This window comes from Diorhabda carinulata, chromosome 1 (genome assembly GCF_026250575.1).
Source record: "Diorhabda carinulata isolate Delta chromosome 1, icDioCari1.1, whole genome shotgun sequence".
Lineage (NCBI taxonomy): Eukaryota > Metazoa > Arthropoda > Insecta > Coleoptera > Chrysomelidae > Diorhabda > Diorhabda carinulata.
In genome coordinates this window covers 31,735,354-31,758,833 of record NC_079460.1, presented here as the reverse complement: position 1 = coordinate 31,758,833, position 23,480 = coordinate 31,735,354, and the positions used below count along the sequence as shown (strand labels likewise).

Sequence of the window (23,480 nt, the reverse complement as noted above, 5' to 3'; positions counted from 1 at the left end):
CAGAGCTATTTTATTATTTCTTTTGTGTTCACAACAGTATTTTTCTGTAACTTTTATTTTTTCATTATTTTTTATCCTATTAGTACAAAAATTTATAATTACCAGAGACCAATATATGAACGACATCGTGAAAGGTTCACATCAAAGATTTGAATAATAAAAAAATGTGATTTAATTAAATCACGATCATTCAAGATACTCCAGGTAAAGAATGACAACACTGACTAATGTTTAGAAACCAAGCATCCCTAAAGTGCAATCCAAAAATAAATCATAAAATGAAGAGCAAACTTTAAAAAGGAACTATTAGGCCAGTCAATCAGAAATTGCTTTATTATTTAGCGTATTTAGCAGTTAATTTGAAGAAGTACTAATAGAGTAGACATCGATTACGTTTACTAATATATTGAAATCTATTCCCTATGATATAACCTGAACTGCATATATAAAAAAGTAAGCAAGAACGTTTCTAAAATTGTGTAAAATATCATTCGTTCTAGAAATGGTTATATATAGATAAATATAAAGTACTATTTTATTTCCTCTGGTAAAAATACAAAAAACTCAATCCCTAAAATACTGTATTGCTAAGCATTCAGACCTAGGCTAACCAAAGTATACCAATACTTCTATGGTTGAGTATTATTTCTTGTGTTACCATTATCCATTACAATAAAAATATCAAATACAGCATTTACTTTGTATTCGCCTCCTCTAGTATATGGATAGGTTATAGACCACAATTATCGGAAATATATTTCGTAACTGGTCTAAACTTCATATGCACTACTATATATCATAAGGGTAAAAATAGATTTCTCCATATGCGTGCATTCCATGTTTGTTACCAAATAGATCTTTTAATAGCTGCAATAGGTAAACTGTATGAAACTCTTTAAAACGTGTTTGACTTTATTACATATCAACTTTGAAAAGGCACGTCACCAAATAATGTAAAAGTATTCCACTGCATTCCAAAGTGATAGGTATAAGAATATTATACCCAATTATGATTTTTCTTCTTGAAATTATGGCATAAGTTGTAATAATTCCATTAATGATTTTATCAATTGCCTGAACTTTAATATTGAGTGTATTTGCTTACTAATAACGAATAACATTTATCAGTTGAATTAGGATATTCATTATTTTACCTACGCCTGCAGAGGAAACGAACCGAAAAAAATTGCGAGCTTTTAACAATTCCATGAATAAACTGCTTTATACAACACTATAACTAGTTTCGGATTACGTATAAATACAAACATATATTTTTCATAAACTAAACATTGCATAAAGCAAGTACCTTCATCAGTGTGAGGAATACGCTTGATTTTATCTTAGAGCGTGTTTTTGCGAAAGCTAAGATAATTATTTAAATTATACGGGGAAAATTATAATAATGCGTATGAAATGTTTAAGGAAATTAAAGTATTTAAATGAATAAGGAGTAATCCTATATCCGTCTAAATAGTTTTCCGATTACTTGACTATTTTTTTTAATCTTAGATAATATAGTAAGCTACCATTAAAAGATCCATAGATGTCATACAAGACTTTTTTCTATGCCTATAAAAGGGCAATATAGTCATATCTAAACTAATTAACACAAAAACCTTGACAAATCATATCACTCAACTTTTCCCAGGAATCATTATATCTATTGATAATAACCACATGAAAATTCTTACAATAGTTTTTTAGTTTATCGCAAATAGATAGACAGACGTGGCAAATGACTTTGTTTTATAATATGTAGTGATAGTGATCACTGATATTCAATTCCATATATCGATTGAAGCATGGCAAAAAATGTTTCTCTACTGATATATGTAAAATGATAAGAGATCTAATTATGACTTTTCTACATTTTATTTTTATTCAAAACTTTTGACATACATGGATGGACTGCAATCAACTCCATTATTTACGTAATGATAGTACATGTGAAATGGAAAATGAATTACTACTTTCCTTTTTTTTTAGTATAAACTAAAACTTACTAGTGAGTCAATATTTAGTACATATTTATTCAACAAATTTCAATAAAGAGCACAAAACACTAATTATTTTCTTCTTATTTATTTATTTGCCTTGTTCATTGGAATTGATCAATTTAATATCAATCTGATAAATATACATATAAATATATATATATATATATATATATATATATATATATATATATATATATATTATATATATATATATACAGCATTATTGATTGCATTTTAGTGAACAAATGTTGACAATATTTTGTATTCAAACTAATTTTTATTACCTATATCAAATTTTGGAAATTTTATTAAAAAATAGTTCATTAAGGTAAGATTCTGATTATTTTGATAGTAGAGAATAACAAACTGCTATTCACAGATGTCGTTCACACATTTCATTATTATTTGAATAATCATAGAGAGAAAAAAATTAAATCTGTTATTATATAAGAAATATTTCATTACAAAAGTTATAATATTGCGAGGATCTCAATTAATAATTCAAAATTGAGACAATAGCTTAGAAATTCAAGCGGTAAGGTACTTAACCTTGTATAAAAAGCTCAACTAATTGAAATATTACACACTGCAATTCGAGAGTAGAGAGCAAAAAGCCACACTGCACACTACTTACGTTAACAAATACTGCAACACATGATTTAGTACGTCGAACCTAATATTTCAATAAATTAGATACAAGTCCAGTATTGAAAATCAATCCTATAGATGAAGGATAAGTGAGGTGTTTCCATTCAAATGATATGAGTAAGATGAATCATTATAAATGACATTTTAAAAAGATATTTTTCTTAAAATGGTTTCTTCTATTATCAGAGCCACATATAGTATGCATAGAATTAAATGCACAAGTACTTTCTAACGTTCAACTTATTTTAAAAATATGGCTATGGTTTTTTCAGAAATTTCTTAAAAGTTTGTTTCTACTTCCAGATAAATGATATGATGTGAACAATTGAAAAGTTTAAAAAAGAGAAAGAATATGAGCATACCTCTCTTTCGGCCTCCTCGAGAGCCTTCTTAAGCTTGTACTGTTCTAGAATAGCTTGGCGTCTAGCAGCTTGTTCTTCTTTTTTTCTTGCCTTTTCTTCCTCTTTCAACTTCTCCATTTCTTTCTTAGCTTGAGCTTCTGCCTCCTTTCTAGCTTTTGCCTCCTCTTGTTGCTGTCTCCTTTGCAACGACAACAGCATGATCTTCTCCTTCTTTCGTTCTCGTTCATAGTCCAAATCCTATTAATATTTTCAAATAATAATTATCTTTATTGGATCATAAACAATGAATCTTCAACTGCACAAAATTAATCCTCAGCGAATTTACAAAAAATTAATAATAATAAACTAGAATGACCAGTTAAGTGAATTCTCTAATTGCCAGTAAAAAATTCAAGCAGAGATGCCTCAGAGAAGACATGATATCGTAAAAATAATACAGAATGTTGGCATCATTAGTTTCGGAATAAATAATTAAAATGTACGGAAATTGTTATTTGAAAACTTCTATCAACATCTTGTAGTCACAGAATGAGAATAAAGTTGATACTAAGCTATTGTGGCAATTCATAAAAATAACCTACGGGATCGGGATTATTGAGGTCGTTTCCTATAATTATAGCACTGGCGGCATTGACTTTTTGCCTTTCTTGACTAGCTTCTCGTTTTGCCCTCAATTTCTCCCTCTCTTGTTCAATCAGCATTTGTCGTCTCTCCTCTTCACTTCTCTTTGCTCTTTCTTCTTCTAATTGTTTTTCCAGATGCCTTTGTTTTTCTAACCTCTCTTCTTCCTGGAAAATGTTTATATTATGTTTAGTTTAGATTACACTCTTTATAAAAGAAAATATTTGATTTTTTTACCTTTCGATCACATATATCTTCGGTAGATTGAACAAAACTCCTTTCCTTCTTTGGTGACATCCTTTTCGTTCTTAATGGAGGTTTAGGTCGTTTCGGTTGATCATTATCAAAACTAATATAGAAACCTTTTTGATTAGTGGGGTCATTTTCAAGACTACTAATTTCGGTTAAAGGAACAGATTCTATCGTCGGCGGCGAAGGAGTAGGTTGGAATGAGTTCCGTGTAATCGAGGGACGCGTAGGGGACGGTATTCTGTAAGTTCTACTACCTGACGTTATATTGAGTCGATTAAGACCTAAAATTGTAATATTTCATTTTACTTACACAACTGTGAATATTTGTTTTAAAAAGTGAATGGAATAGATATTAAATACCTTCACTAAGTTTATCAGGCGTAGAATTTCCAATAAATGATATATTTTGTGGTTCCATATCGTCCGCTGATGGTGCAGGAATAGGTGCATGCGTTATACTACTCTTTCTTTGAGGTTCCTTTGCTTCAATTTGTTGCAGGCTGACTGGTGCTCGTTTACTTTCATCTAAAAGCTGAGAAATTTGTCGATGAATATTACGGTGTTGCGGCGAAGCTGATGGTGTACTATGCGATGTGCCATAGTTAGTGTGATGTTGTTGACTCAAGGTAAAGCTATTGGAGTGGTGAAGCATATGGTCACCGTCACCACTTCCGTTTTGGTACTTGCTGTCAAAAAAACGTGGACTTTCTGAATAGCGAGTCCCTTCTTGATACCTAGTTTGCTCTTGATATCTGTAATAAAAGATAATTCACACATTTAATGCTTCGGAAAAATATATATCGCACCTCAGTATAAAGACCTTAACTATAATTTCTATGGAATTATTCATTTTATTAAAGTAAACTCTTATCCATGTAAAATTATCCTATGCAAAAATTCTAGACGCAGTAATATTTGCTACAATAACTATTCCTACACTTATTCTAAAACAAATCACATATGACAAGAAGCACAAAGAATTCTAATACATTATTCAATACTCTTTGAGGCAGGAGTCTCTTTAATCAAAAAATTTATACTCACATAGAAACCAATAAACACATTTAAAATATTTCCAATTGCCAATTTGGAAGAACTTTCTTATTATAAACACAGAAAAAATTTTCTATTACCTCACATCCAGAAAATGTCAATGAATGATTTTCAGTGTTGAGGCAATCCAGCTCCTGGACAATGTGAACTTGAACAGGAGACTCAAGAGGACCAAACCTTTCGAGCTAGTTTAGTGTATAGTGTCAGTGAAAAAGCGAAGCATATCTTGGTTAGTGTACACGATAACATTAGAGTGAATAATTTATAGAACAAAATGATTGCTAAAGAGACAGTTAGTTAAGTTTTCAAGTAGTACATTAAGTTAGAATCAAATTACTCATTTTGATGATCGTAATTGTAATAAAATTTCCCCCGAAGGGATAATTTTATATACGAGGATATATTGATATCTAGTTAGCCTAGACCAGTTCCATACTTAAACAAAATACTGCGTTACCATAGCAACGAACAATTACTTATTAGAAGTTTTAGTGTAAAGTTTGACGTCAAAAAAGTAAACCAGAGTTATGCAATAAATTAAAAAAAAAGATGTCCACCGAAATTGTGAAAATCGAAAAATTTGAGTATCGAGCCATCATCAAGTACCTGTATTTATAAGGTTTAAGAGATAAGCAGATTTTCGAAGATATGCTTAATACCTTTGGTGATCAATGTACTTCGTATGCGACCGTGAAAAATTGGACTGCAAGGTTCAAAAGAGGTAAATTTTCCATTGAAGGTGATGACCGATCGGGAAGGCCATTTTCTGTGTCAGTCCCCGAAAATATCGATGCAGTTCATGACATGATTTTGTCAGACCATCGAATTGGGCTAAAATGGATATCTGGAGCACTAAATATTTCATACGAACGCGTTCATCACATAGTTCACGTCAATTTGGACATGAGAAAAATTGCTGCAAAATGGATCCACAAATGTTTGAATGTTGACCAAAAGCATGCAAGGGTAGAAGCATCGCATTTGGTCTGTGCTCGATTTTAAAACGATGTAAACTTCTTAAACCGAATTGTTACTATGTATAGTTAATGATTGACAAGCAATATACTCACTGCATCCTCTCCCAAAACATTTCCTCACTTATTTTTATATAAATAGTACAATTATTTTGGATAATGGTGTTATTAAAAATTAGTAATCCTATTTAATGATTTACTGCAAATATTGTGATTAATGTACATTTAAACAACATTCGCAAACACTTACCTATCTGTATCATGTAACAAAAAACCTCTACTATCTCCATGACCACCAGTCTTGTTCCAAGTTCTCAATTCCGGTTGATGATATGACTCAATTGGTATTGGAGGTGGTTGAGTTTGTTGCGCCCACGTCCGTCTCTGAGGTGTGATTTGGGGAGCTGGCGAAATGGTTGAGGACTGATCATGCAAAAAGAATTGACCTTGCCCTCTGGGTTGACCAAATAAAGTTTGAGGTATATGTGGTGCGCTCGAGGATGTTTGTAATGGAGGCGCGTAAACTAGAACAAAGCAAAGACGTTTCAAAATTATATTTAAATTACAGCTTTAAAATTTAAAAACAGCTTTCAACCATACAAAACAATTATGCAAATATTTTGATCACTCACTTAATTATTCAACTTCATACAATAAAATATAATATTTTTAGGATCACTCAAAAAGTAGATATTTTCTTTAGCTTTAATCTCTATACAGATATTTCTTACCTGGTGGTGGTGGCTGATATATTTGAGGTTGGTAAGATTGTTGCGAAGTGTACTGAGGTATATGTTGTTGAGACTGTATAGTCTGGTACTGTTGTTGTTGTTGAAGAGCATGTATCTGTCTCTGTTGTTGAGCAATTATATTTTGTTGTTGCAGCTGGTTTTGTTGAGAAGCTAATCTTTGCATATCTGACTGTATATCGTGAAGACTAGAGTTCATTCTAAAAAATAAATAAAAGATTTTTGTACATTTTTTCAAAAATTATATTATTATAAAATATAAAATAATGTATGAAATACAAAGTGTAAAAATCTAAGCTTAGTATTAATTCAAATTTCATTTTTTTATATAAATATATGTATATAAAAGTCTGAACTATAAATAATTATACTTACTGAGCAATGGACTGCTGATATTGTTCCAGGTCCATATTCTCCAAATCTGGAGTTCTGGTTTCTGCAAAGGTAGGCGTTTCATCCGACCACTTTCTATCGATTTTACTAACATCTTCATTGATTTCCTTAAAATACAAGTAAATTATAAGATCTTGATATTAAAAATTTTTTTGTGAATATCAAGTTGAGATATGATGGCAGCTTCTTTATATTCACTGCAAATATATTAAAGTGATATGTAAACCTTATTAAAATCTCCATATTCTAATGTAAATAAAAACTGACATAGACTGATGTCACAATAGTCGTAATTTAAGTATTTCTATTATCTTTGAGACTTTTCTTGATTCAAAATATTTCCTTAATGTTAAGCATTAAATTTACTGTGTGGTGTTATTGCAATATGTTTTATTAGACTGACATTTTGAAGTTAGAAATGAATATTATTTCACTGTAAAATGTTATTGTATTCTAAATTAGAGATGTTTTCAATATTAACATTCTAAATTAAATGAAAAGTATATTTGAATATTCATGAATAGTGAATAACCCAGATAATTTATTAGTATCATAAAGATGCCAATGTATACATAAATTTCCTTAGATTTGTACAATTCAGATGCTCAATTGAACGTGAAAAATCTAAAAAATATTAAATATGTTTCAAGGAAAATAAACAATTCATATTTTTTTAGATGAACTTTTTTGATTTTAGGTCTATTTTAACAATGAAAGTGTTTTGTTAAAGAAATTATTATCCTCAATTATTTTCCCATTCTCAATTGTAAAAATTCAAGTTTTAATATAGGACAAATAAGCAATTACCAATTTCTTTATACATTATATATATATATATATATATATATATATATATATATATATATATATAATATATATTTATATATTATATATATATATATATATAGAATTAAAAAAATTAGTAATTGCTTGAATTTGATATTACAAGGACTTTCTTATCATTTATATATTACTCATAAACATTTTCAAAAATTCTCTTTTTTATATTTGATTCTGTGTGAAGAACTATTTATAATGTAAGTTTTTTGATATTACATGCTTAATTGAAACTGTTTTTATGGTGTTGATATATTTTTAAATCAGAGTTATTTGTATTGTTTGAAAAACACATTGTTACAATTTTTGTAGTAGATTGTATTTTGGAATTCTTGAGATTGGTCATCTGTTAATATATTCATCGGGGTTGTTTGTCAAAGCTAAGGCCAAATTGTCAAAAATCATTTCTATTAAAAAGAAATTATTTATAATAACAGACCTAAAATCAACAAAATTATTCAATAAATGTATGGAATTGGGAAAATAATACATTTATATATATATATATATATATATATATATATATATATCTATATATATATATATATATATATATATATATATATATATATATATAATTTTTCAAACGCAAATTCATAATATATGCTGCTGAGTTATAAATTCGAAAGTAAAAAATATATAAAAAATGTACAAAAGCGTGGTTGAATTGATGTTCTGAACCACTAAGAGTGTGCTAAAAAAATACTATCATAAATCTGAAACAGTCCAAAACAAGAAACTAATTTTTTTAATATGAATTTGCATTTCAGACAATAATTTAAGTTTACAAAAATTACATATTAATGTAATGTACATAGTTTTTGTTCAATAATGGAAAGTTTGATTATAATTATAAAAAATAATTAATCTAACAATACTGGTTAGAAATATATGAGTGCTGCATTAGACGTCACGTAAATTATGAATTGAAATAGGCAGTTTTACAAATTCGATGAAATTTCTGTGAAGAGAAAACTTACCTGGGAAGAATTGATTCTCAAATGTATGTTAAGAGACTCTGTTAGGAGACAATCATTCGATTTTGAAGAGAACAAAGTTTTCCTATTATCTGCAATTGGACTAACGCGAGTCTATTTATCCAGATTGCACCAATACAACAAAAAATATGTTAACAATGGGATGGAGTAACAAAAATTTGTGTATGATGGTGCGAACTAAATAACATCAAACAAGTGTTCAAAAAAGTGAACTGAATGAGATTAACTGTCTAGGAAAACATAAATAATATAAAAATATCATGTTAACGAGGGTTTTGCTTTATTTGCTGCCCGAATCAATTCTTATTGTAGTATAATCCACTAAGAGCACATTTTGTAATAAACTTCCTATTAATGAACAAAAATTGATAGATTAAGAGAATAATTACAACTAAGTTCAAGCTCAAATCATTTTTGGTAACACATCTAATCAGAATATGCATTCAGCAAATAACTACAAAAAGCAAAAATCAAAACCAAAACAAAAAATACCTGTAAGGTAAACGGCCTCTGAGGCTTTGGTGAAGGAGAAGTAGATTCGGATGGGGGACTTTGAGTTTCTGAACCCTCTGCCGAGATATTAGACCCGGCATCATTTGTTTTAAGTAAATTACCTCTTCCCTGAAAGTTAGTTACAAATAAATTACCTTCACCGGTGCACATTGAATATACTATGTGAAAGTTTTAGCTCACTGATGGTGCAAAATTAAACTTAATAAGTGCACAGGAATATTCAGGTTACAATGATGATTTAGATTTTATAGTATGACATAATAAAATAACTTTAAGTTGCAAAAAAGTATGTACATGGTTATATCTAGGCATAACATTAGCGTTTAATTAGATCCATACAACTGCTAGAAAATAATAGAGAATATGTCCTATTAATTTTTCACTTGAATTAATAATTTGATTTAATTCAGTATTGTTTAACTCTGTTGCATTGATGGTATGAAACTCTGTATTCATATCACGTACAGGAAATGAGTGATCAGAAATCTAATTTTAAAACAGATTTGTTAAATCCATATCACTTCTGCAGCATGTCGGAGTTATAGTGAAAATTATTCCCCATTTTACTATAACTCCAAAAAGGTATGGCACTATTAGAAATATAAGAAGGAAAAGTAAAACATTGAAAAAACAGCTGTTATATCATAACTTTTATCATAACTATTATTATCAATTTATTCAAGTTGCTGAATATAATTATTGTTTATAAGTAACGAATTAAGTTCAAAATATGTGGGCAAATTTTTATCAAGGTGGTTTTCTGCATTTACAGTGGAGAAAAAAGGCCCTCTTATAAATTTTTACCTACACCTACTTCCTTAGACCATTACTTTGCACTTGTTAAGTCATGTTCCAAACTAGACTAAGTTAAGAGAATTTAATTTTACTTTAAAAGTGTCTTTTTAAATTTATAGGTTCGTAACTAATTACAGAGGTATTCATTTAACTTTCAAGTTTGTAACTGTAAATACTGTAACTAATGAAAGAGATTTTAAATAGAATAATTACTTTAGGTCAGGATTTAAATGACATGCACTCAATCTACTAGATCAAAATGTATTTATCTAAATCTTAAGAAAACTACTTTTTTTTAATCATTCATACAAATAATACCTAACATATGTATATTGCAAAAATATAATGGCTATAGTTAGATAACATTATAATGATGCAATTAATATAAAACTAGAATTGAACTATGTGTATACAAATGCCAGGTATCATTTGTGAATTAGTGGTATTTTATAAAACAAGCACAACAAATGAAATTCCAAAAAAAAGGTCAAACGCAGTCTTACCAATTCAGTTAGCTAAAAAAGACATACACATTACCGAGGAGCTCTAGTAGGCTTGAGTATTGTATAAAATTAAAAAACTTTACTAAATAAAATATTCAACATTTTATACAATACACTTACAAACGAATATTTTAATGGTTTATGTAGTTGCACAGTAATTTTGTATCACTGTATAAACCTTGAAAAATAATGTCCGGAATAGTGTATAATTGATCAATAAATTCTATACTGTGTGTTTAGTAAACCTGATGTTCTCAATAAATGTAAAAGATTTTTTGAATTACTCTTCAAAAAGGAACAAAGACCCCTTAGACACACAATTTCCATGTGTTCTTATCTTAAAGCTTGGTGTTTATGTATAGAAGATTAATATCTAATACATGAGGAGCTATAAGTTAGTTGACAAGCAATAAAGGAGCTATCCTACTCTAGCTAATAGAAATAATTAGACTTAGTGTCGGTAGAACTTGGACACTTATCAGACGCTTCTGGTAATATCAATTCAGCTAACTTTGAAAAAATATCACCAAGTAATACCTATATATAATGAAAAATTTACCTTTAATCTTACATTTTTCAGTTTAATATTAGATTTTTTATTAGAATAAGTCAACAACGTAACATATTTATAGGAGAAAATTTAACAAAAAATGAATTATTATATTAGTTTTCAAAGAATAAAGAGGTTTTACTTAGATAGATAGGCAACACTGTAGAGTGGAACTGAAGGGAAGACTTCAAAACATTACCAAGAAATACTAAATGAATGTAAAACTCGACCAAAATATTTTCATAACAGGTGCTTGAATAAAAACGTCTGTAGACTTCTTTGTCACTTGATGTGTTAAAGGAAATCTTTAATCCATGTCCTGCTATTTTTATCAGGTTTTGTTTGTTGAATTGAATTTCATGAATCAGAATATTACATGTATTTGATGTCATTTTTATAGGATAATCCACTAATATAGTGTATAGTATCTAAATAACCATTGAAATATTCTACGTTATGTTTTTACTCAGCCAATACTTGAAGAGGAACAAATTATAGTATTCCAATACATAAACACTTATTGATGTATAAAACAATAAAAACAATTATATAAAAGACATAGATACATAACTAGTTCCACTTCTGATATGACAATTTTTAAATAATATACAAGTCTAAATACACAACATAATACTTTGATGCATATTAAATCCAAATCATCGATGTAATGATATAATATTCAAGTATATGATTTTACTTACTTTGGCTACTGCTTGAAGAAAAGCTGCCTTTCCAACCTTTTGACGTTGTTTGTTCATAGCTATTTCCATTCGCCGCTTTTCACTTTCTATGTGTCTTCGTTTTTCTTCCAATTTTAATCGGATATCACTAAGTTGTATATTCATTGAGTTGGGAGGATGTTCGTCACCATTTGATGCTGTCACCTGTTGATTTTGTGAGCTTTGTTCTTGCCACGTCGTGGTATTGGGTAGAGTTGCGAAAGTTGTTTTCTTTTCACTACCTACAATTTAAACAATCCTTTTGATAGCTCATACAACTTACCAAAGTGAAAAATTCTCACATTTGAAGTTTGGCAAATTGTCGAAGACAAATCTAATCTATTTCAGGATAGGAAAACATTAAATCAATACAACTTACCATTGCCCATTTTTGACAAGAAACTGGATTTCTGTGGATATTCTTCCTTATCGTTCATATAGACTAGTTGTATACCCTTATGCTCCCCCAATTGTTTCTGCTTGCCAAGTTCAGCAAAGCTCATCCTTTTGGTTATGTCACCATCGACCAAATCTCTAATAATATTTTCTTTGTTTACATTTGAGCTTAAATTTCTTAATGCTATATCATCACTACTAAGTTGCCTTTTTAATTTATATTTTTCTGTACCGTTATCTTGTTTTTCGTCACAACAATTTTCATAACCTAATTGAAAAGAGCCTCTCGCGTCTTGATACGTAGATCTAACTGGGGCATTTTCTATGGCAGTTGGAAAAGTTGGAGCAGAAATTTTTCTACCTACATGCACTGCCACCTACAATGAATAATTTTTTTTATATATATTTATTTACTATTTCACGTCTGTGGTCACACTTCAACATACTGTTCGCACAAAAAGGGTCAAAAGTGACCATCATTGGTTTACAGAGGTTGAAATAATGTTGGTGAATATAAAATAAAGGAAAAGAATGACCATCGCTATCAAACCAATGGCTCCCACTAGAGTCGTTGAAAGAAAGAACGAATGAAAATTATTCTTAGAAATATGATTTTTGGCTCCCTTGTCAATAACGCAATAATCTGAGACTAATGGATTGGATGTGTGTGTCTAAGAGAAGTTCGAAATCATTTTCCAATCACCTTGCATATATTGATATATTCGGTTAATATTATTGTCATTTGATCAGTTGACCACCATTTTATTCCGTATAAGTGCGAATTGGTCAGGGCGGTGAATTTTAGATGATTCTCTATATATTACAATAAGCATAATATCAAGTTAGATCTAACTAACCTCTTTATCTGGATTTCTTCCAATAAAATTCAAATTATCCTGACTACCACCAAAATTCTCTATTGTTAATTGTGAGTCTTCTGAGGTAGAATTTCTTCTACTTCTTCGTCCTGCATATGTACTCTTCCTATTCTCTTCCCAATTACTAGGTCTACCTGCTGCAATTTCCCCTCGTTCGTCTGCTTTACTATCGTTGTTCTGCTTTTCTTTGCTTACCTAAAAAATGAAAAACAAAACATTTTAATTCTAGTAGTGTTTTAGTTCAACAATGCGACCAAATTTTCAGAGTTCTGAAGTTCAAAAATGATACCCAAAATAGTCTATCTTTTATGGATCACTATGGACGACCTTATACTAACGGAAAGCTTCATACTATATAGAATGCCGTATTTAACAATAAAGAATTCCTCAAGCAAAAACACAATTGAAAGGTATAATGATGGCATAATGAAATGAAAGCTTCTTGTGCAGTTTTTTGGACACCAGCTTTTGAAAAGTTTATGTTTGATAATATTTTTGCTTCTTCTGAAATATGAAAAATATGGAAAAAAAAACAATTTATAGAATACAGACAGAGCATGTTGAATACAACAAATATATAATTCCGAACGTTAACAACAAAGTGAGTTTGTTTAACATTACAATAAGATTTAATGTGGACCGTTAGAGTTAATTTAATTATTTTTTGGAAATCAAAATTATAAGTTATTTTTACCTTTAGGCGAACAGGAATTAGTGGTTCGTCTTGCACGACAGATCTAAGTGTTGGTATATTTTTGCCTCTATGTACAACAAAAGATTCTTCAGACCCACGTCGCAAACTATCTTCTGTCATGTCAGATACGCTGTGTTGAAGTGAATTTGTTTTTCTAAGAGGTTGATGAGTAGGTGTCGATCTTGATACTAAAAATAAAATTATATTAATTTTCTAATAAAATTTCATTTGATAATAACAAACCACATAAAACACAGAGATGATTGATCTATGAATGGTATATGTTGACTAAATAAAAGTACTTTTCAGAGTTTCAAGTTTGCAAAAAATAAGTATTTGACCAATACAATAAAAACAACGTTCAAAATAAAAAAATATGAAATTGATTACAATGTTAAGAGTTTTAGTCAGTTTCATTTGAAAAAATGTGGTTATGCATACTCGTGATGATACAGACCAAGCTCTATATTTTTTTAATGTGAGATTCAATAATTATTTAGACGGTTTTTAACGACTGAATATTTTGCTATTAGTTTTCTTTTCTTTTTTAAATAGTTCACGTATTATTTGTTATATACTAAATAAAAAAATTTTTATGGTTAGTTTCAATAGATTATTCTCAAGAACTTGCCAGAGTTCATTAAATATTTCTTGTCCATTCATTGGATTTGAAGTTGGTTCTCTCATAATAAAATAGGTGCGTGCTCTCCTTGGCAAGTATATAATATTTAATTCACGCTATAAAATTCAATTGGTTCAAGAATTGAAGGATACGGACTATACTAATCGACTGAATTTTGCGAACGAAATGATGCAGGGATTTAACAACTTTGAAAACATACTGTTCAGCGACGAAGCAAATTTTCACCTGAATGGTCATGTTAATAAGCAAAATTGTCGGTAGTGGGCAGTCGAGAATCCGAGACGAAAGCATGAACGACCCCTGCACAGCCCAAAGGTCGTTGTTTGGGCTGCTATGTCTGCTAAAGGAATTATTGGTCCTTATTTTCATAAAGATCAACGAGGCTAAACAATCAATGTGAATAGTGACCGTTACTGCGATATGTTACGAAATTTTCTGGTGTTATATTTGTTGCAAGAAATGTGTAATTCAAGGTTTGCAGAAAATTGTTTTTTTTTGGAGACGTACAAGTAGTGGCAGCAGCATATAAATAATTTACCATTTAAAACAAGCCAATTTAGAAACATATATTTCACCATTTCAATAACAATAGAAAAATCCATTTAAGATTTTTGTGGGCAAATTTTTAATGCACTTTCATTATTGTTGTCAGTATTACATTTTCTTTATTTATAAATATCTTTTCAGTGTACGAATTAAACAATATAATGATTGATAACGATGCACATCAGCTTTATCATCTACTTTGCGATAACCGATTTAGAATAGTATTTACTGATTAATCTTTAGTTATTTGAACTATTTCACCTATTATTAATAATAATGGATCACATTGTGGTTCTCACCATTGTTATAGTTAATATCAATTATAAACATTATAACGTTTCCGGTAATATTTGATTGTGTTGACTAAAATATAACAATTAATTAATTAATTAATTTTTAGTACCTCTGATCAGTATAATCGTTTATACAATACGCGAGAAAAATACCTTTCATTATTTTAACTTCAGAATAAGAAGATTGAAAAAAAAGAAATTTAACAAATTTTTCATTGAACTGATGAATCAGGTTGACGGACAGGATAAATAGTATTTACTAGATAAGTGTGTTCCAAGTATTTTGATGTTTGTGATAGCTAAGAGGAAATGAACGTGGCGCCACAGAATATAATAAAATTATTTGAATTTAGTGTATTCATTTGAACATATACTTAATGGAATTCAAGAAATTCAGACTTAAGAATTTGCCAATTAATAATATTGATTTATCTACAATTTGGAAATTTTTATAAAATAAACGTTTATATAAATTGTTAATATGCATTTTTTTGTTTTGAAAACACAATAGTTTGCTGGCTGTCTAAGAGAATTTTTCATTTTTTCTACGGAAATAATTGTTAAAGGCAAAAACTTTAATCGATCGTAATTGAATACTCTATCACAAGTGAAAATCTGCAAATCCTATGTATTATATATACATTGCAATAGCATTTTTAAAACAATTTTAATCCGTATCTAATAAATCCTAGTACTATCAAGTGTCATAAATTGTGTTAAAGAACAGAAAAAGGAAACCGTATATTAGACTTTGATTTGGAATAGCTATGTTCCACGAAAAAAAAAACCTGAAAATGCTTACAGTTAACCCTATTAATTGTGACCCTATAAGTGGATTTATGTTTTCATTTTTATTCCAAATTCTGATTTTAATTTAGCGTTGCTAGTTACATAGTGTTGCTTTGGCAAATCAAAACATGATTTTTTCTTTCAAGGAAAATTGAAATAATGGTTCAATTTTGTATAGAAAACTTTTGTTATTTTTCGCACTTAATTAATTCTCCAGAAAAATGAAAAATACCTTTTAAACGAATCAATAAGCAACGAAAAAATTCGCCTGGGAAGGAAATCACCCGTGAAGGCTAACGTTGAATGACTTAATAATTTTAAGCTTTACTCAATAATAATGCATAAACGGCTCCGTATAATTTTGGTAAAGAAGCACCATCAGAGATGACTACAAGGGTTTTCAGAATTTCGTTATGGTCTTGCGTCCGTCGGTGGTGAATGTCGAGAAGGTCGGCCAAAATTAGTTGTCATTCCGAGAAACATCATTTCTAAGTGCAACAGGATTAAAAAAGATCGGTACGTGACTTTCAGACAGATAGAGGTGTCTCTTATAATATCGTAGACTGCAATACAATGCATTGCATGAGCATTTAGGCTTGAGAAAAATATGTTCCAAAGGGATTCCGCTTGCCAGCTCCAATGAAGCGCAACATGAACAACGAAATATTTAAAGATAAACATCGAATTAATGCTTCATTGTCCGTATTCACAAGATTTATCGCCTAATGATTTTTTGTTTGTTCCCCATTTCCTCTCATTTTCCTCTCATTTGTTTCCTCTCCTAAAGAAGACTTTCAAAATCATATTTGTACGATATCAGCTTCAAAGTGGAAAAAATGTTTCCAGAATTAGTTTGAGCGCATGCAAAAATGTACAGACCTTAAAGGCGAATATTTCGAAAAACAATAAAACACTTTGTTGCGAATTTGTTCACTTCTGTTTCACTTTTTGTAAAAATTGAAAAGGCAATCCTCGTATCACCTAATTAAAAAATGAAAGTCGAAAACAGAGAAGGTGATTGATGTACTCCACAAGAAATAAAAAAAGTAGTACCTATATTATTTGTAGTTGTGATTAGGATGCCAAATGATTGGTTTCATTTTCATAATTCTATAGCAATAGTGCACAAATCTTTACTCCATTCCACCAAAAAAAAAATGAGCGACAGTGTAGTTAATTGTCTCGCCTTATACTCTCAAGACCTTTCGCTCGAGTTCGAGAAACCGACACGAACCAGAGCGGCAGGAAGGTGAGGGCGAAGGGACACGAGCACACTGTCCTCATTCTCGCATTCGCGTTCACTCGTGGAATAAGATTAAAAGTATAACTAAGGAAGAAGCTATTGCTTTTTCACTTTCCTGCACGTCTAGGGATATAAGATAAGCATATTATGAGCAAAGTGAAACCCATTCTCAGTCTTCTTATTGCTTGCTGTCCTTTCCCTCTGTTAGAGCAAGGAAGTCATTAGTCTAGATTGGTTGTTGTATAAATTGTTGTATCCTCATATATAGGTTCCTGTTGTAATTTATGACAGAAATTCAGTAGATTTTGGATAAAGGTGTGTGCAGGATTTGACATTGACTCAGAGAAATATTTGTCTACTCTATATTTTAGGCTACAAAGAACTTGATATTGTTGGTTTATTTTATACCAGGAGGACAAATTTGATGATACTTGAGTATTGACGCATTGCAGATAATGTTGTGGTATATTATCTATAGTTTTGACTCGAGATCTGTTTGTATTGCTTGGTAGTTCAATGAACACATTACACTACACCAAAAGTTTACTCGTGTAGGTTTCTTTTATAGTACGTGAATTTTCAACATGGTAGGAATCATTATTTTCCAATTGAAGATGCCTCTGGTACATATTACATAAGAATCGTATAAAAAATTGGCTTTACATTTTGCTAATTTTACAAATATTAGTAAATTGATTGAAGGTAGACATGCTTATCACAACACTAACACTAAACGCTGTCACTTTGTCAACTTTTACATATTTTTAATTCACGATAAAGCGGCCGTGGCTTATGTGGATAAAATATCAAGAGCATGCAATTATTGTCTGTAGTCATATTCAGAAATACTTGCGATAGATCTCATTTCCACTCAAGTTTGCATAAATATTATATTGGACAGTAGCTATAGCAATGTTTTAGAAATTGTTTTCCTATAAGTGGTTACAAATAATGTGGATCTATATACCATTACATAAAACTTTTTGGTTGACGTAACATTTTTAAATTAAATAAAAATTTCCAAAGCTAGACTCACATCTGTCAGTCAAAGTCTATAGTGAGCAAACACTTCTAACATATACCTACGCAATGTCAGGGTCAGGAATGTTTGCCAATTACCTACGTTACAAACAGTAAAAGTATATTACTATATTTTTTGTCTCATCCATATTTATTTACATCGATTTTCTTAATGACACGCAAACACTATTCACTGTTCATTTAAAAAATTAATACATACAAATCATGCTAAGTATTAAACTGTGGTTTAAAAATAACTTATGATTTATAACATGCGAATTGCAAACTAAACCCAACAAGCCGCCTTATTCCCAACTGTTCAATGAAATGTTGAATATATATATATATATATATATATATATATATATATATATATATATACCGTGGGTCTGTATGCAATACCAACTCTTTTCAATACATATATCAAGCTTGCGAAAACCTCTGTATTCATCAGGGAATTATTACGGCATAATGCATTTTTCATGAAATTTTACATTTCATTTCGTTCAAAATGACAATAACACATAAATATTGATTGCTACAGTCCAAAAATCATAACATTCATAAATGGTTGGCAAATATTTACATCTAAATACTGGATACGTTCAAACCATCACTAGAGCTTTTGGCTAAGTAGCTGTCAAAAATTTAAAATCATTTCCCAAAATCAAACTCGATATGGCGAAAGAATATAACAGAAGATTCATCCTCCTAAAATGTTGAAAAACGAATATTGTTCCCACTTCGTATTTTTGTTTTATTTTCATTTTGAAGATTGTTTTCTAAACCAAATGAATTAAAAATTTCAGGAAAAATGTAGAATAGTGCAATTCTCGTTTATTTAACTCCCTGATGATGAATATATAGTTATTCGAAAGCTTAGAACATACATTAAAATGAGTACTTTGATGTTGGTGCTTGCTTGCAACAGTCCCACAACAATAACTAGAATTTTTGACGAAAAAATATATCAAATAGTCAAAATAAAAATACCTGAAATACTGTTTTCATTTTATAAAAAAATCATATTATAACATTTTCGATTTGTTTGTAAAAATTAGTTGTATAACACATTACCTTCACAAAACACATAAATTGGAGTTTTTTCATTGCAGTTTAATCAATATTCTGATAAGACATTTATCTTAAACTGATAATAATGGAAAATAAAATCATGAAAAGGCAATGAATTGGCGAAGAATTGATATTATATATTTATTATGTTTGATAAAAATAGTCACTGAAATTCCTAATAAGGATAATATTACTTATAATTAGAATAGTCCGAGAGCCGGTAGCTGAAAATGGAACGTAAAAGATTGAGAAGAATTATTACTACAAAAAAAAATGTTAAGTAGCCGGAAACGATGCCATCAGATCCTTAGTCTCTTTACTAGGGAACTACTTTCTACGTTTTTGGTAATTATTTATCTCATTAGTTAAAACTTGATTTTAGCAGCAAATGAAAGCTTGGATACAACAGAAAGTTTTAATTGTAAAGTTTTTCTTAAGATAATTTACTTATTTTAAAAAATTTCGCAAACGAAATAATTGATCCTCATACCCGTTGACTAAGATGCACGTTACCTTTCCTTGCATAAATAAAAGTGAAATTTTATGCGTTTACTATATAAAAATGAGTTTATGGTTCATTTAATATATATTTGAAAATAGAAAAAAATGCTTCAGACACCAGTTATGTCGTTATTTATTTAGAAAAAATATAGAATATTACGAATATCTCAGTAAAAATTAATATGGAAGCGGTTTAACCGGAAGAGTTAATTTTCACTATAGCGATGTTTATATATTGTATATTTTTAAGTGAGAATGAAATAAAAATTCAACATGTTTTTTTTACGTGGAAGAACAAAGAAGAAACCTAAGTTATATGAATATTATCATGAAACCTCCGCTCCATAAAATGATTTGGGAGTCGTTCTTTACTTTTAAAACATCGTATGTGACATAGCTAATGAAGTAAATGTTGCAACCGAACGGGTATACAATATTTTCACAAAAAGTTATATATGGAAGGTGGGAGCTAAACGTCCGTTATTGTTGCAGAAAAATTAGCCCAACTGTTCCATGCTTTGGGGTTAACCCATGGGGTTAAAAGGAGATAATATATTACAGTAAAGTAATTTCCCACTACAAAGTTACTCTTCCGTTAAACCACTCTCCTAGAATGTTCAGAGCTTAAAAGATAACATTTGATAATGTATCTTGAGAAATAAGTTTTAGTAAACACTTATGTTGTCCATAATCGAAGCTATTACACAAAATTCAAAAACTAGTTACCTAGTAAAGTACCTTGCTAGTGGTATTGTTTTCACCTTTATAAGTACTAACTTTTTTAATGATATATTTCCTTTCCCCTGAGGTATGTAATTTATAGAGGTATACTTTTCTCTATTATTATTTCAAAATAGTAAATAATAAAAATAATGAAAGTTTTTGGATACTTTATGGTGTACAGATTTGGAAATGATTCAACATTTCATTACTAAAACAACACAGGTTTTACTAGGATTTGAATAAATAAAACTATTTTGTTTATCACCTGAAACTCGGTAGAATTCATTAAAAACTATATTTCAATTTTTACATGATATTCGGGGCAAAGAAGGTACAAATTCAGACAAATTATGACAAACAAGGTCTACTGTAGATGTTACCGTCGTTATTGCTTCTAAAAGGGAATTATTAATTATTGCGTGTAGTTATACTCGTACGTCGAGAGCGTCACTCGTATATATTTCTTAAATCATCAAATGCTTTCTGCACAACATAGTGGTAACATTTGAATTCCCACACAATATAAGTTTTTCATTTTATACGATTTCGCTGAGAGATTTTCTTTCAGTTTAAATTTATCTGGAAATTTCAACGAACCAATTTGGTAATAATAGTATCAAATTATATATAATTTTGGAAAAGTAAAACATTTTATGAATATTCAAATTCTCGTATAACCAGTGTTTGATTCGTCTTAATTTAAAGAGTGTTAGTACATGCGCAAACATAAATGTTAAATTAGATGTGATCACTAGAGCTACATATGATCTGAAGATACGATCGTCGATAAGAGGATAGAAGAAATAGATTACCTTGAAAAGCACTAGGATCTGCGGGGTCATCAATGCCGCTACGCAGATCCGGAATAGGTACCATTACCGTCTGCAGGAGATTACGTTTATGCATCACACCGTGGGCATTACTCTGGGGCAAACCCTCTACGGCCACATCGGTAGGTTTTAAAAGGAATTCAATTGTAGTTAAAACGCAATTCATTCATTTCGACTACTCTTAATATCGATATAACAACGTTTTTAATAACACAGACTTCATATAAAAGATTTTTTTATGAAAGAATGTAGAATTCGGTTATTTTAAAAGTTACTGAATACTTGAAAAAATGGGAATAAAAACAATTTTAAATATAAACGATTCGTTGACATTGAGAATAAAATTATTATAAATTTTTTTAACCAGCAAAAAGAATGTCAAGCGATATAAAAATGCCCCCAAATTATTTTTCCAATCAGTGTTAATTTTTAAGATACAGGTTAAATGATGGCTCTTTACGGGCAAGGTTTCTTACTCCAACTTACAATGTGCTTAATTATATATCTGGAATTATAACCGAATCAACCTTTTTATACTAAATTACTTATTATATTCATTGTATTGTCCCGTTAACTATTTTATCCCGACTCTTTGTAAGTAGTACATTTGCGACAACAGACAATTGGAAAACGAAAGAGCTGGGAAACATTGTCAGCAGTTTTTCTGATCTCCCAAAAAAAAGTTACAGAAACATATCTGATAAAGTTCGAAGAATTCAATTTGATGAGGGTAGCGAATTTAAAGAACATTTCACAATTTCGTAATAAAATAGAACTGAACGATCTGACCATCTCAAAGGAATTTGTCAAAATAATTCGGTATATCCAGATTGAAAGAAATTAGCCATCCAGTTCCAAACTTGAAAATGTGTATTTTCGCCTCTGCATATTAATTGGAGCCTAATGATCCAATTTGTAGTACTCAGGTTTCTTAAAAACGCAAGGATACCCACATGATAGCATATCTCAAAAAATATATCTGGTAAACGAGGTCTGAGAGCTATTTCGGATTTTGTATTTCCCTCTAATTGAGTAATATTCACTAGTTATTGCTCCAAGATTATATAAAAAGAAATGGCTTCAATCTATTGCAAGTATGGTTATTTATTTTTAGAGGGTGCAACGTGCAGATTTTGCTACATAGAGGACGAAACCTTTATTCATATAAATTGACATACATACTTCGTTATTTATATTTATTGATATATAAGAGGTTTCTGAACAACGGTGACAATTAAAACGTAAAGCATGTGGCCAATGAAGGTTTGAACAATTAAAATAATGGCAATTTTTGGAATTTCTGAGATACTGCTTGCAAGACCTAAAATTTGTGGTATCTGGGAAGGAAGTGAAAAAAATGGCATAAAAATTCGGCAATTTAAGGCTCAAATATATTCAATATGCATTGAAATTGCTAAGATCACTGATTTAACTTTCCGAAATTAATTTTTTAAACTCATCAACAGTAATTAAAAACTTTGCACTGAAACGATCCAGCCAAAAATGAACGATAATTTGTGTCGACATTTATTTTTAATTGTATTTTTAGATACAAAAATTTAAATCTTGTGAAACACCCAGAATCGCAATTATTGATACATTTAATTTCATTCATAGTTTTATAGGAACCACCAAAAAACAGCATTCTTATCAGTGCACCGGCATGTTTTGACAGAAATTTCATTAAGTGCTCTATACAAAAGCACCAAAAATTGAGGGATTCTTAAAACAAAGATTGTTTAAATATAGTTACGAAAGGTTTGAATTTTGTAATTAATAACATACATATTTATTTGAAACCCTACATTTTTTTCATCTGTTAATTACAGAATAAATTAACCATCTCCCGTTGTCTAAATAACACTATATAAAATTCTTTTAAATAA

At 29.8% G+C, this 23,480-nt stretch overlaps 1 protein-coding gene across 38 annotated transcripts in view; it reads right to left on the bottom strand.

Moving 5' to 3' along the window:
- Positions 1-23,480, bottom strand: part of LOC130899146 (patronin) — a 90,766-nt gene that overhangs the window by 9,009 nt on the left and 58,277 nt on the right. For 5 of the 38 annotated variants that reach the window (XM_057808945.1, XM_057808953.1, XM_057808961.1 and 2 more), the window contains exons 7-20: positions 21,577-21,715; positions 13,933-14,120; positions 13,218-13,433; positions 12,344-12,737; positions 11,947-12,206; positions 9,377-9,505; positions 7,032-7,156; positions 6,639-6,856; positions 6,158-6,431; positions 4,241-4,632; positions 3,866-4,161; positions 3,589-3,795; positions 3,008-3,244; positions 2,632-2,670 (exon numbers count right to left, since the gene is read on the bottom strand). In XM_057808945.1, the coding sequence (XP_057664928.1) occupies positions 2,632-2,670; positions 3,008-3,244; positions 3,589-3,795; positions 3,866-4,161; positions 4,241-4,632; positions 6,158-6,431; positions 6,639-6,856; positions 7,032-7,156; positions 9,377-9,505; positions 11,947-12,206; positions 12,344-12,737; positions 13,218-13,433; positions 13,933-14,120; positions 21,577-21,715 (3,114 nt within the window). The remainder of the gene's footprint in view (positions 1-2,631; positions 2,671-3,007; positions 3,245-3,588; positions 3,796-3,865; positions 4,162-4,240; positions 4,633-6,157; positions 6,432-6,638; positions 6,857-7,031; positions 7,157-9,376; positions 9,506-11,946; positions 12,207-12,343; positions 12,738-13,217; positions 13,434-13,932; positions 14,121-21,576; positions 21,716-23,480) is intronic. The other 33 variants (XM_057809037.1, XM_057809116.1, XM_057809126.1 and 30 more) reach the window with 11 other exon arrangements.